The sequence below is a fragment of the Schistocerca piceifrons genome, chromosome 1, assembly GCF_021461385.2.
Source record: "Schistocerca piceifrons isolate TAMUIC-IGC-003096 chromosome 1, iqSchPice1.1, whole genome shotgun sequence".
Classification (NCBI taxonomy): domain Eukaryota; kingdom Metazoa; phylum Arthropoda; class Insecta; order Orthoptera; family Acrididae; genus Schistocerca; species Schistocerca piceifrons.
Window position 1 is genome coordinate 843,049,073 of NC_060138.1, and position 15,313 is coordinate 843,064,385.

The window sequence follows — 15,313 nt, forward strand, 5'->3', positions numbered from 1 at the left end:
TGCAGATGGCAGCAAAGTTAAAGATAAATTTCATGCTTATCTCATCATACTGAAGCTGATGGGTATATTTGAAACAAAATACATGGAAAGAAAATTCATGTGAAAGTGATAAAGGAAAATTAAAACCCACTAAAAATACAGTATTAAGAGAGTAAAAGATGACCATCTTTAATCAATCTTTGTAAATAAATGATAATGTCACTCTACAGTTCCTAAGAGCAGATTTCACACAAAAAACAACATAAATAACTAAGAAGGTAGAAAGTAATAACAGTACAATATCTATGTTTCAAACTAATATAAACTAAAAGCATAAATATTTATGTTAAAACCTGCAAAAATGATATTTCATAGAAAAATATCTTTCTTTTTTAAAAATAAACACACAACAAACTGTTCATCAGATGTTCAGCCCAAATTGATAGAAACAAAAGTAATCCTGTTTTTGTCTCCTGTAGTGTAACCATCTAACTGCAGCTTTATAAGAAAAAGTTAACATGCAATTGTAGCTTTAGGTCCCAGAATATGTAGCAACCTCTAACAATAAAATATAAGAAAGGAACTTATCATCCAGGCACTAGTAAAGCAATCCCTTCAAGCTACAGTTTGAAAACAGTATATTTGTGAATATAACATGTGGGATACTAGCAAAGGAAAGCACTGAACACTTTAATATTGCAAACTAATGGTAATGTATTCTTCTGTTATTTGACAGCAGTTAAAAGTTCATATTTAAGAATGAAAACCATTAAACTTAATCTTCCAGTAATCTCTCAACTTGCAAGACCATCATTACGTGAATCACTTGATGATGAAGTTGCTAAGCTAATGCCAGAAGAATATTCATACCAGTAGATTAATATTTACTATTCTTATACTCACAAAAATATGTTGAATGTTCTCAATATTCTCATTCATTTAAAAAGAACACTCATTTGATAGAAAAGTACACTGAACATCATGAAGTTGTCTTTGACACTTTAACAGATACATTTATGAAATATAGCAAGATGTATAAATTTCAATAAATATGTAAACAATTTTTTTCAACATTAGACGATAACATGGATAAATTTCATTGACATAAAAAACAGATCAATCATATAGTTAAGCAACACAGTTTTCCAAAAGTATATTATTAGATAGATATTTTACTCTTCATGGAATATCATTCTTCTGGCAAATTTTAGTTTATATAAACCTATGTCTATCAAAGCTAATTTTAATTTTTCTGGAGCAAAGTGTTACACTGTATATTATACAAAACTGAGATGTGCATGGATTATACACATCATCAGGAATGCAATTTTCCATAACCAGTGTAGGTTTTAAGGCACACCATCCCATTTTACATATTCCTACGCAATTTTTAAAGAAACCATCACTCCAGAATTTCATGGCAATTTATGAAGAGAGTAGCACTGTTTGTCTTCAAGCTCGAGAATACCTAAACACTTTATCAGCCAAGTGCAGAATTAGTGACATTGTCAGAGATTAAGTAGATGGAGTTACCAAGGCAGTTGTTTTCCATCATATTGTATGAAACAACCATTGTGTGACTTATCAAGTTTGAGAAGAGTTTCCACAATACTTCCTACACTCTGTTCCACAGTTAAGGGAGCATTTGTACCTCCCATATCTGTTTTGACCCAACCAGGATGCATACTCACCACAAGAATGTTATCTGCAGCTAGATCAAAACACAGTGAACGTGTGATTGCATTTAGAGCAGCCTGTAAAAGAAGATATTATGATGATTTGTGAGCTATTTTATGTAACTATCATTAAACATTAATTATTCTAAATTCATGTAAATTCTTGTAGTATAGTATTGAGGAAAATAATGCTCTTTCTGCTCCAATTCCAATCTGCGAATATCATGAATAAATTTTTAGAGATATGATGATTGATTCATTAAGGAATAACTGCAAATACATTAATCTACCAGTGAATAATATGTGATGAGTGCTTTGTACTGACAAATGTCCAAGTGAATATTTACCACGTTAATATAATCATTTTCTAAATTTCAAGGACCGAAGGTGATAAAAAGAACTCTTAACAAACACTCAAGAGCAACAAGCAAATAGTGCACAGAGCATATGTGTTTCCTGTTGGAGCTGCTCCTATACAGATTAAGGTATAGGGTGACAATTATTGCACTACATGAAAAAATATGTAAATTAATTACAAACTATGGTGTGCACACATTTTATTCAACATGTAAATGTCACTAAAGATATTCATATTTCGATTATGACATGTTTGATATGCCTGTCTTCATTGGCGATGATGTGGCGCAGGCAAATAGCAAATTTCTGCATGACCCATTGAAGAGTTGGGAAATCAATGCTGTCGAAGATCTCCTGAATGGCTGTTTTCAGCTCAGCAATGGTTTTGGGGTTATTGCTGTACACCTTGTCTTTAATATAGTCCCACAAAAAAGAGTTGCATGTGTTTAGATCTGGAGAATATGACGACCAATCGAGGCCCATGCCAGAGGCCTCTGGTGACCCCAGACCAGAATGCGATCCCCAAAGTGCTGCTCCAAGATATCAAACACTCTCCTGCTTCAATGAAGATGAGCTCCATCTTGCATGAACCACATCTTGTCAAAATTAGGGTCACTTTGGATAAAGGGGATGAAATCATGTTCCAAAATCTTTGCATATTGTTCGGTAGTCACCGTGCCATCAAGGAATATTGCTCTGATTATTCTGTGACTGGACATTGCACAGCACACAGTCACCCATTGAATGTGAAGAGACTTCTCTATCATGAAATGAAGTTTCTCAGTCCCTTAAATGTGTCGATTTTGCTTATTGATGAACCCATCCAAATGAAAAGGCAGATTGAACATCCTGATGCAAACAGCTCAGAAGATATGATGATTTTATTTCATGTAGTTCAATAATTGTCACCTTGTATATATGACACTGATTAACACAAAATTTCCTAGATTCCAAATTTCTTCTGAATACCTTGCAGGACTAGCACACCTTGAATAAATTATATCATGAAGACATGGTTTATCCACAGCCTATGGGATTGTTTCCAGAATGAATTTTCTCTCTGCAGTGCACATTCCACAGCAGGGCAAAAATTCATTCTGAGGGCAAGCCCTGCCATCGCAATGTCATTTTTTCCAGGAGCACTGATCCTGTAAGCTGTACTCAAGAACTTCAGTGAAGTTTTGGAGGGAGGAGATGAGACACTGGCAGAAGTAAAATTGTGAGGGCAGATTACGAGTTGTGCTTGGGCATCTCAGTCAGCAAAGCACTTGCCCGCTAAAGGTGAAGGTCCCACAATCAAGTCTCAGTCCAGCATATAGTTTAAATCTGCTAGGAAGTTTCATACTAGTGGACACTCTGCTGTAGACTGATAATTCATTATGGGTGATGATGATCAGGAAGTCCAGATCTTGTACCATGCATTTTCCATCTTTTCAGGAAGGAAGCAAAGAAGGAAGGAAGATTGGGTTTAACATCTCATTAACATTAAGGTTATTAGAGATGGAGCACAAGCTCGGATGGTGTCAAGGATGGGGAAGGAAATGGACATGCCCTTTTCAAAGGAACCATTCCAACATTTGCCTGGAGCAGTTTAGGGAAATCATGTAAAACCTAAACCTGGATGGTCAATCACAGATTAGAACCGTCTTCCTCCTGAATGTGAATGCAGTGTGCTAACCACTGCACCACCTTGTTCAGTTCTTCTCAGCAAGCTGAAACAGAATCTGAGGGAGGGGGGAGGGGAGATTTTGTAACAGTGAGGACATTCATACAGCAGTTCTCGAATGCCTCTCTGACCAAGGAGTGTATCTCTACTGTCAAGGAACTGAACAACCGGTAGAGCATTCCAACCACTGTTTGCAGAGATTTGGTGACTATGATGAGAAATAGTGTCATGTATCTGGGTCACTGTGAAGTGTAGTGCACCATTCAACAAAAGTTATTTGACCTTCATTATAATGAGCATCTAACTTTTGAAGTGCCCTTTTATTTAATGAATTTCTGTTTCATTCCTCCTCATCTTATTTTCTGTAAAATGTCTTAACATATAATTGCCAAATATTTGCTTATTAGGTAAATTTATTCCCTTTTACAGGATACTAACAACTGTCCAGATTCCAAAATTTGCTCTTGTTTTACTGACATAGATTATGCTTCATGTAAACAATTGCTTTTACTATTTTATTTTTACTTTATCAAGATATGCTCTACTTTTATTTCTTCTTCCCTCTTTCCCTATCTTTATCCATTAAAGAATAAAACCTTAAAAGTATAGCAACCTTTATTATTTTAACTGAGAATGCAAAATAGGCTATAATGATATGTGTAAAGAAATCTGAGCGACATTATCCAACTGACCTGATAAATAAATATCTATAAATGACATATGTATCAACTACACATGATTGAACTGAATTAATGTGGTATCATACCTTACTAGATCTGTAGGGATAAAATCCTCCTTGTTTATTATCTGCAATGGAGCCAAGGACAGAACTCATGTTAATAACTGCTGCCTTCTTTACACCAAATGTTTCAGCTGAGTTTTTTTGTGCAGCTTGTTTGAGCAGAGGTAACAAGGCCTGAAAAAATGGAACATATCTCACAATATGTGCCTACTACTGTTCATAACACACAGTGATAAAGATACAAAGCACATTTACAGCATTATTGGATATGGGTGAAGCATATAACATTTTAGACTATGTATTGGGTACTACAATACTGAAGCAGGTCATGTACCAGATACTAATATGCTATTTGCCATGTATAGGGTACTTCAATAGAAATTTACATGGTCAAATGTTGACATATGAAACCCATAAACTACGAAATAAGCACTGAGATATTATCTTTGGCATCTACATTTATATAATTTTCTGTTTACATTCTCATAATTTAATAAAGAAAAGAAACATTTCTGATGAGATGTAATTACAACCATGTTTGTGACAGGCAAATAGCTAAAGACATTTTGAGAAATAACTTAGTAGTGACTGTTCCTTGATTTAATTTAATAAGAACCACATCCTGTATAAGAAACTGAACAGCCAACTGTTATGGAATCAGTTCACAACCTAATGAAACTTTCAGCTTTACAAGTTACATATTTGTAAAAGGTCACTACATTTTGATAATTTATAGCTCACTCAATTTAAAATTTTGTAACACTGAAACAGTGAACAAAACTGGAAAAATCATTCTCAGTATTTATAAAAACCAAACCAAGTGCCAAAATCAGTTTCCTTGCACTGTTAAAAATGGAAATGATAAACAATATTTAATAGTATAGTAGTAGTAGTAGTAGTAGTAGTAGTAGCTTTATTCATCTGTAAATCTCATTTTACAAGGATATAGGACATGTCAAAGTATTTACAAGTTTAGACCAATTTAAAATAAGCTAATTCATATACACATACTTTTATAGACTTCTAGTTAGAAACAATCATTAGATTTTCTCCTGGTATAAATTACTTTTTTTTACAAATAACTTATTAAATAATATAATGCCACACTGTTCACTCATATCTCACTATCAGTCACTGCACACACTATACACACATTGTTTCATAACACTTCACTCACTGCACATACAAACACACACACCCGGATGATCACTGGGTCATTTTCTGTAACACAACTTCCCATTTGCTATCCTGAAAAACTGAGTCATCATCCCTCCATAATGAGTGAGATGTTAAGCTCAGAAAGTGGAAGAGGTGTTAGTATTGTGCAATGCACAGCTTAAGCGTAAGTTTTTCGAGAAAAGGAAAAAAGAAGGAAGAAAACATAGTGTGAAGGTGTTATGTGAAATGTTGTATGTTTTATAATCATTATTATTATTGACATCTTGGGTTGTCGGGTGTTCTGCCGGATATCAGCGTCGTACTTGCACGATATTTCGGTCACGTAGCTCGTAACCTTCATCAGGTGCGACCTGAGACTGCTCGTCGAGTGGACGTGGTCCAGTATTTATGCCTATGGCCTTCCCCCTCCACCAACGGCTGCAGGCGCTTCCTCTGTGGTCCGCGCCCATTCCCTGCGACCTGCTGGAGCGTTGCTGCTCCGTTTTCCATCCGCTGCGGTTCTAGGTGTTCCCTCTGCGGTCCGCGCCCACCAACCCCGATCCTGGGGGTTTCATCTACGGTCTGGGGTACCAAGCGTTCCCCCTGCGGTCCGCGCCCGCTCACCACGACATGTTGGAGCATTGCTGCTCCGTTTTTCGTCCAGTGTGGCTCTGGATGTTCCCTCTGCGGTCCGCGCCCACCAGTCCCACTTCTGGGTGTTCCATCTTCGGTCTGGTGCGCCTGGCAGTCCGTCAGGGGCTCGTTTTCCATCTCCATGTCTCTGGTTCTTCTGTTTGTGCAGTGTTGCAGCTGGCCCCGTTGCTCCTTTAACAATTTCAGAGCCGGATCCCAGGCTCTGCTTAGCTGGTACCCTGTGTCACGGTTCATAAGATCGTCAGCCATTTTAATTTCTATCGATTCTCTTATAACACTGTCCCAAAATCTGGGTGTTTGTGCTAGAATCCTGGTATCCTCATACTTCATGGCATGATCTAGTTCTAGACAGTGTTCAGCAATGGCTGACTTAGTCACCTGTCTTAATCTAGTGTGCCTCTGATGTTCTTTGCACCTGATCTCCACAGTTCTTGTCGTCTGGCCAATGTAGGACCTGCCACATTGACAAGGTATATTGTAAATCCCTGGTTTTCGTAACCCCAGGTCGTCGTCTTTGACACTCCCCAGCAGTCCCCCAATCTTGTTGGATGGACAGAAAACACACTTGATATTGTGTTTACGGAGGATCCTACTGATTCTGGCAGAAATAGAGCCAGCATAGGGCAAGAAGCTGGACAAGCTTCGGCAGAAGAATGGGAAGATGCTGAGTTCTCTCAGTTTTTTGCTGAGGTGTCGAGATGGAGAAGTGGTACCAGTATTTCCCAGAATTAAACATCACATCAACTCCAGAGCGGCGAACAAGATAACACGCAGAGCCAGCATGGCACTGGTGAGAGAGAGGATTCGAGATATGCGCCACAGGTTAGATGTTGTGGCCAGGGAGCTGTTACACATTCATCTGTACATGGCAGCCTCCTTAACAAGAGAAGATTGGCATTGGGTAGACCGTGCCTCCTGGTCTTTAGCTGAGTGTGCTAGAAGGAATGCCTCATCTTGCCAATCTGCAAAGTTTGACCGCATGAGTAAGAAAGCACAGCAGATGGAAGAGACATGCACTGTGACGAATCTGAGTGGCATACAGTTTGATGATACAACCTTAAAGGTACTCAGCAAGGGTCTCAACTTTGCTACGACCCCTAGAAATGTACCCATTTCAGGTTTCGTCAGTGCAGTAGAGCAAGTTGCAGCCACACTTCCACCTAATGTGGCAGAGGAAGTCCGCCGAGAGACCTGCAGGGCCCTCACCAAGGCCAGGCCGCCGAAATCGAACATCACAACCGAGGAGAGGCTTGCACTCAAGAAACTCCGGGAAGACAACAGCATTGTGGTACTGCCAGCAGACAAAGGGAACTCCACTGTCATCTTGCAGCGGGTGGATTATGATGAGAAAGTACGCCAACTTCTGGAGGACCCTGCATACAGAATTCTGGAATGTGACCCCACGGACAAGGTGGCCAAGAAGACTAGTGCTCTCTTGAAGGAAACAGGGATGCCTAATAAGATCATCAGACAACTATGGGAAAAAGCGCCAGTGCCACCTAGACTGTATGGTCTGCCTAAAATACACAAGGAGGGCGTGCCCCTACGTCCAATTGCCAGTAATATTGGGGCACCTACGTACACAACAGCCAAGTACTTGAAAGGTCTCCTGTCTCCATATGTGGGCAAGTGTATTCACTACATCTGCAACTCAGAAGATTTCCTGCAACGCCTCAAGCAGCTGCACATCACAGATTTGGACATCATGGTTAGTTTTGATGTGGTATCGCTGTTCACCAGGGTCCCACTGAAGGACTCACTAGAACTGATTGCAGAGAAATTTGACGGTGCTCTGTTGGACCTGTTCAGTCATACACTGACATCCACGTATTTCCTGTACAGAAACCAATATTACGAGCAAACTGAAGGTGTAGCTATGGGCAGCCCACTGTCCCCTGCGGTTGCCAACATGTTTATGGAGAGTTTTGAGGAGAGGGCATTGGAGACAGCCACATTTAAACCCACATGCTTCTTTAGGTATGTGGATGACACCTTCGTGATCTGGCCACATGGGATGGATAGGCTCAATGAGTTTCTTGAACATCTTAACTCATGTCACCCTAATATCAAGTTCACCATGGAACTGGAGAAGAATGGGCAGCTGCCATTTCTGGATGTACTAGTCCAGAGGAAAGCAGATGGATCAATTGGCCACAGTGTGTACCGAAAACCAACACACACTGATTTATATCTGCAGGCCAGCAGCTGTCACCACCCTGCACAGAAGAATGGGGTTCTGAAGACTTTGGTCCACAGAGCACGTGCCCTGTCAGACCAAGAGAATCTACCTATAGAGATAGAACATCTCAAAACAGTTTTCTCCAAGAATGGATACACGGACAGACAAATTGAGAGGGCACTCCAACCAGCCATTATACCACAGGTTCCTGAAGAAGACCAAGATGAAACAAAGAAGGTGGCATATCTGCCCTATGCTGGCTCTATTTCTGCCAGAATCAGTAGGATCCTCTGTAAACACAATATCAAGTGTGTTTTCTGTCCATCCAACAAGATTGGGGGACTGCTGGGGAGTGTCAAAGACGACCTGGGGTTACGAAAACCAGGGATTTACAATATACCTTGTCAATGTGGCATGTCCTACATTGGCCAGACGACAAGAACTGTGGAGATCAGGTGCAAAGAACATCAGAGGCACACTAGATTAAGACAGGTGACTAAGTCAGCCATTGCTGAACACTGTCTAGAGCTAGATCATGCCATGAAGTATGAGGATACCAAGATTCTAGCACAAACACCCAGATTTTGGGACAGTGTCATAAGAGAATCGATTGAGATTAAAATGGCTGACGATCTTATGAATCGTGACACAGGGTACCAGCTAAGCAGAGCCTGGGATCCGGCTCTGGAATTGTTAAAGGAACAACGGGGCCAGCTGCAACACTGCACAAACAGAAGAACCAGAGACATGGAGATGGTAAACGAGCCCCTGACGGACTGCCAGGAGCACCAGACCGAAGATGGAACACCCAGAAGTGGGACTGGTGGGCGCGGACCGCAGAGGGAACATCCAGAGCCGCAGCAGATGAAAAACGGAGCGGCAACGCTCCAACAGGTCGTGGTGAGCGGGCACGGACCGCAGGGGGAACGCTTGGTACCCCAGACCGTAGATGAAACCCCCAGGATCGGGGTTGGTGGGCGCGGACCACAGAGGGAACACCTAGAACTGCAGCGGACGGAAAACAGAGCAGCAACGCTCCAGCAGGTCGCAGGGAATGGGCGCGGACCACAGAGGAAGCACCTGCAGCCGTTGGTGGAGGGGGAAGGCCATAGGCATAAATACTGGACCACGTCCACTCGACGAGCAGTCTCAGGTCGCACCTGATGAAGGTTACGAGCTACGTGACCGAAATATCGTGCAAGTACGACGCTGATATCCGGCAGAACACCCGACAACCCAAGATGTCATTAGATCGCCGGGAAAGCCTGAAGAGTTACATTATTATTATTATTTATTTGTATAACATTTTTACCACACCCCTACTCTGTTTTGTCTAAGTAAACCTTCAATGTATAAAATGTATTGCATAACAGGTACTTTTTAGCTGCCTTTTTAAATAAGTGCATTTTTGCAATTTCTTTTATCTCTTTTGGTAATTTATTGTACAGTTTTATTCTTTGGTAGAAAATGCTGTTTTGAGTTTAATGTTTATTTTTTTTTTCTTCGTAAATCTAAGTTGAGTCTAGCTCTTGTTCCATGGCCATGGACAGCACTGTTTGTGCAGTAATTACCAATGTTAATTTTGATGTGTACAACTGACTGGTAAATGTATTCACATGGAGCAGTTTAAATCCCCAGTGTTTTGAACAGATCTTTACAATGAGCTCGACTACCATTTTTGGTTATGATTCTTATGGCTCTTTTCTGGAGTTTGAAAATTGTGTCCACATTTTGAGCATTTGTTCCCCAAAAAAGAAAGCCATAGCTAAGAATTGAGTGTACATATTAATAGTATGTAACTAAAAGACACTGCATGTTACACACTGATGACAGGATTCTAAGGGCATAACATGCTGATGACATTCTGTTTGCAAGCACCTTTGTGTGTTCACACCACTTCAACTGAGAATCAATATTCATTCCCAGAAAGTTTGCATTTGTTACACAGTCTATAGAGGTGCCGTCTACATTTAATTTAACATTGTCATTTCCCTCTTCAAACTGAAATTCATGGAATTATTTTTCTTTATGTTCAATGTCACTTTATTGCTTATTGACCAATCATAAACTTTCTTGAGAGCTTCATTTGCTTTCTCTGCAAGGAGTTCTCTGTTTCCTCAGTGACTATAATATTGCTGTCATCAGCAAAGAGAACTTTTTCACCACGAGTGACACTACTGGGAAAGTCATTGATGTATACCAGGAATAGTATTGGTCCTAATATGCTACCTTGCGGTACCCCTATATTAATGTACTTTGGTTCTCGTAAGTGTTTGGACCTATTTGAAGTTTGTGTTATCTCTACTCTTTGTACCCTATCTGCTAGGTATGATTGAAACAGTCATTACCTACCCCTCTTATTCCTAATGCTTCTAATGTATTTAATAGAATCTTATACAGTTGTTGATCATTATGAAGAGGTAAAAAATATTATATCCAGAATTTCAACTTCTGTGTTGTATTTAGGATAAATCTGAATATTTACTAGTGATCTACATAAAGAGATAAAAATGTAACAGTTCTATTGACCTTGGAGCAAATGCATCACGTTTAGCTGTAAGAGTCAGGAAAGGCAGAAGCTGATGTGATGTACTAGGAGACAGACATGTCATGTAAATGCTCCTCATGCATCGATATTGCATGATGTTAGCATTTGCATTTTTACAGCTGTGATAACTATGTGAAGCTACAAGCTAGTATCACTTATGAAGATTACTGAAACTTATGACTGGCTTTTTATTTACAGCAAATAAAATCCATTATGCCTGTTCATGGAACACTAAGCCTGTGAGCCTGAAGATGTTAATGACACAGTTTGACTTCATCAAGAACAAAGATAAGTAATGTGCCTACTCACTTACAAGTAAAGAAACAGAGTTGGTGGTACGTAACTTACACATGGGAGCATATACTGATTCCAGCCGAGATTTTAAGCAACCACTCACAATCAGTTTATTAAAGAATATAGCTGTGTTTTCTGAAATAATATTGCAGAGCTTTGGAATAATGTGAAAGTCATAAAACTTTTTGTTTTTTATAAGCACTCGGCACATTTATCTGAGAACATGAATTTCAAATATCTATTGTTGATTGACTCTTGTAAATATGTGAGAATGCAGACTTTCTCAGTGAATTTTACTATTTCAGTCTTCTCAGGTTCTCAGCTGAGTAAAGGCAGCATTCTGCAGCAACATTTCAACAAGTTTCCTACTTGTCATCTTCAGGCCTGAATAAATGTTGCTACAGAATGTCACCTTGACTCAGTCAATAACCTGTGAACACCTCATCACTGTTGTTAACATTTTACTTGACAAATACTGAATAAATACAAAATAAAACCATTTCATAATACTAATAAACTTATACAGTGTCTGTCAGGGAGGTGTTACATTTTAGAGTCTGCCATAACTCAAGTGGTGGGGGGAATACTGCATGAGCAGTGGTTGATATACATTCATTACTAGGTGCTATTTCATTAGCCATGGAACCTTGGTCAGTTGAACAATGCATGTTTGTTTACAACACGTTTGTTGCAACTGACCCCTCAGAAGTGCAGACACAGCAAATATTTCACAGTCAGTTCAATGCTTATTGTCATGGTACTGTCCCATCTCACCCAACAATAATAAAGTGGTTCAACAATTTCAGATTGAGAGGAACGATGAGAACTAGAACAGCTCAGGGAGGTATTCAGACAGTTAGAACAGCAGAAAACATTAAGAAAGTTCAATAAGTTGTGAAGGCCAGCCCTCGGTATTCAGCAGTACGACAACCTTGCACTTCGTACACCTCAAACAGGCCAGTTTGCAGAATTTTGCACTTTGATTTCCGCTTTCATCCTTTTAAAATCATGATGGTTCATCAGCCGAAGCACAATGACTATGTATGGAGGCATACGCTTGCAGAAAGAATGCTGGAAACATTGGAAAATGGAAGTATTCTGATAATGAGTGATGAGGCTCATTTTCACTTATCAGGCACTGTGAATAAACAAAACTGCCAATAATTGTCGGAAAATACCCCTGAACCTGCACAAGAGCCCCCTACATAGTAATAAAGTAGGTGAGTGGTGGGTTTCAATAGTATGGGACTACTCCCCATATTCAAGACCATTCATGGCTTTTATAAAGGAACATTTTCCACGTCACCCAATTTCTTTGCACAGGTATGTGGCGTGGCCTCCTCGATCACCAGATTTTTCTCTATTATTTCTCATGAGGCTACCTGAAAACTCAGATTTACATTATAAAACTCTTTCAGAAGTCATTACTTGAGAAATTCCCCTTGCTGTGGGCAATTTTTCCATTCACCTGCAACAATACCTGGACAAGAATGGCTGCCACTTGGATTGTGCCGTTTTTCATACCTGAATTGCAATGCATTCTTCTTTGTGCTTCATGTTTATTAAATGACATTGTATTTGTAATCTTTGAGAAAGATAAAAGTTGAAATCTATTAAACAAATAAATGTGTTAGAATGTTTTGAAAATTGTGACATCTCCCTGCCAGACCCTGTACTACTGGTTACCTCGGCAATAATTCAAAACACAGCATATGTCTGCATGGGCATTTTTTACTTCATATGACCAGTGTTGTCATGTTCTGGAACACAGACATTTCATCCTAGGACACAATGTAAAAAAAAATTCTTAGCATGCATTATTTTTTTTCTGCACAATAGTTCAACAGCTGGAAAGGGTACAGAATACAGTTTCTTCTTCTATACAGGCTCGTTATGTATAGAAACTCATTCCCAAAATTCAGTTACCCTTACTCAATATGTAATGCAATGTTTTTATCATATCTTAGCTAATTTCTTATATGGCTGTATAGCAGTCAATATCTTATTACTTAGCATGAAAGGTAAAATACTTAAAATACACCTTCATTCATTTATTTATCATGTTCTACATGTCCTATCAGGGATGTGAGTAGTCATGAATAAGGGTAATGGGTCATAGTCTACTTGTCAGTGACTCAGCGTGGTAAATAAATTCTCAAACTTCATCAAAGCATCTAATGAGAACTTATTCAAAACAAACCAAGCAAGGTCATGCACTGATTAGCACAATGGACTCGTATTTGGGAGGGAAATGTTCAAATTCATGCCCAGCCATCAAGATTTAAGTCTAGCATGATTTCCCTAACCTGCTCCAGGAAAATGCTGGGATGATTTCTTAAAAAGGGCAAGGCCAGAGTCATTCCCCATCCTTGAAACAATCTGAGTTTGTGTTCCACCTCTAAAGATCTCCATGTCGATCAGGTGTTAAACCCTAAACTTCCTTCCTTCCTAGTCAAATTAAAAACATGTCTCCGAATAAGTAAGCACACCAAAAGATTTCTAAGCTACTAAAAGTTCTATCGACACATGGTAGCTCTGGATTGGCAACTTACCCTGCATTGATGTTACTTTTTCCTCCGGTGCCAGCATTTTTCTAGCAATTGGCTTACTACAACATTTCCCTAGTTTGTAATGGAACTGGTCAGTGGTTCACTTTCACCATTTAATGAACAGCTCTACAAGGGCCATAAATTTGTGATATGATCCGATAAAGCTGAATTGAGAATTTCACATTTCTTACAGTTTGAATGACATAAATAAAATAGTTATGTGCACTTAGATACAGAATGTACATTTGAACAGGGACATAATAAGTATAATATAATTTTAAGTTTATTTAATTTTTTAAAAACCTGAGTGATTTTTCATATATTGGACTTATAATAAAAATTAAAATAAAAAATAAGAAGAAAAAAGAAATTTTGTTATTTGATATAATTACACTAGCAATTATTGACACTGTAATTATTAATTAAAAAACTCTCAAACTAAATTCAGAAAACATTATTGATAAGTAACTCACTTGTTATATAAGAAACTTTATTTGATGAACACTTTACCTTTGTCCCTCTTGACTAGTCAGAAGTTGGTGGGAGGTATGTTATGGAACCCACTGCTTTTGTGTTGTACCAAGAATTACATGTGTTGTATTTTCATTGAGGCTTTTTTCTCAAACTGTATCATTTGGAACAAGCCACTGCTTTTGTGTTTTACCAAGAATTACATGTGTTGCATTTTCACTGAGGCTTTTTTCTCAAACTGTATTATTTGGAACAAGGAAATTAAACTATTGAAGAGTCTATATAAATGTCTGCTACGTCTCATTCAAAATAACACATTGGATAGGATGATTCCAACAACCTTTCGCATCATCCAGGAATAATTTACTTCTAGATACTATGCTGAGACTAAGGAGCTATAATGATATATTCAAGTTCAAGCAAGATAAGTTAACTGTTTGCACTGTTAATTAAAATTCAAGTTCTGTCACCCCTTTTCTTCAACTTTTTAAGCAGCTAAAGAACGTTCAGTCAAACCAATTCACTAATGGGAAGGTGAAGTTTGAAAGGAACTTTATAATTATCAATTTTGATTTTCAGATATAGAGAGGTTTGACGGTGGTAGAAGTTGCACCAGAACCTGAATGTTATGAGCAACTGTATTGCATAAATATTGTGCTTTTACTATGGCATTATCTGGAATTAAGCCTGAGAACCATTTAGACAATTAATAAGTCAAGAAAACCTCAAACACTGCTCATCTAAAGCAGGTTTGGTTTGTTATAAGACATGAAAATGGCCCTCTAAACTAGTGACAAATTGTAGATTTTTTGCATATACTAGTGCCACATGGGTATCCTTTAATGACTTCACTGCAAATTCTAATAAAATGTGATTTCTCATCATAAAATAAAAATTGATTCTGATGGAGAGAAAATGAACAGGTTTCAGCCTAATGACTGGGAACATGAAAACAGTGAAAATGCTCAGGAATAGAACATTGCTAGGAGAGACCTCCATCTCATGTCAGGCAACATCACTCCTAAACACCAAGGCCTTAG

At 38.7% G+C, this 15,313-nt stretch overlaps 1 protein-coding gene across 1 annotated transcript in view; it reads right to left on the bottom strand.

Moving 5' to 3' along the window:
• Positions 1-208: 208 nt before the first annotated feature.
• Positions 209-15,313, bottom strand: part of LOC124715284 (C-factor-like) — a 98,788-nt gene continuing 83,683 nt past the window's right edge. The window contains exons 4-5 of the mRNA XM_047243088.1: positions 4,445-4,594; positions 209-1,733 (exon numbers count right to left, since the gene is read on the bottom strand). Coding sequence (XP_047099044.1) covers positions 1,509-1,733; positions 4,445-4,594 — 375 coding nt within the window. The 3' untranslated portion in view covers positions 209-1,508. The remainder of the gene's footprint in view (positions 1,734-4,444; positions 4,595-15,313) is intronic.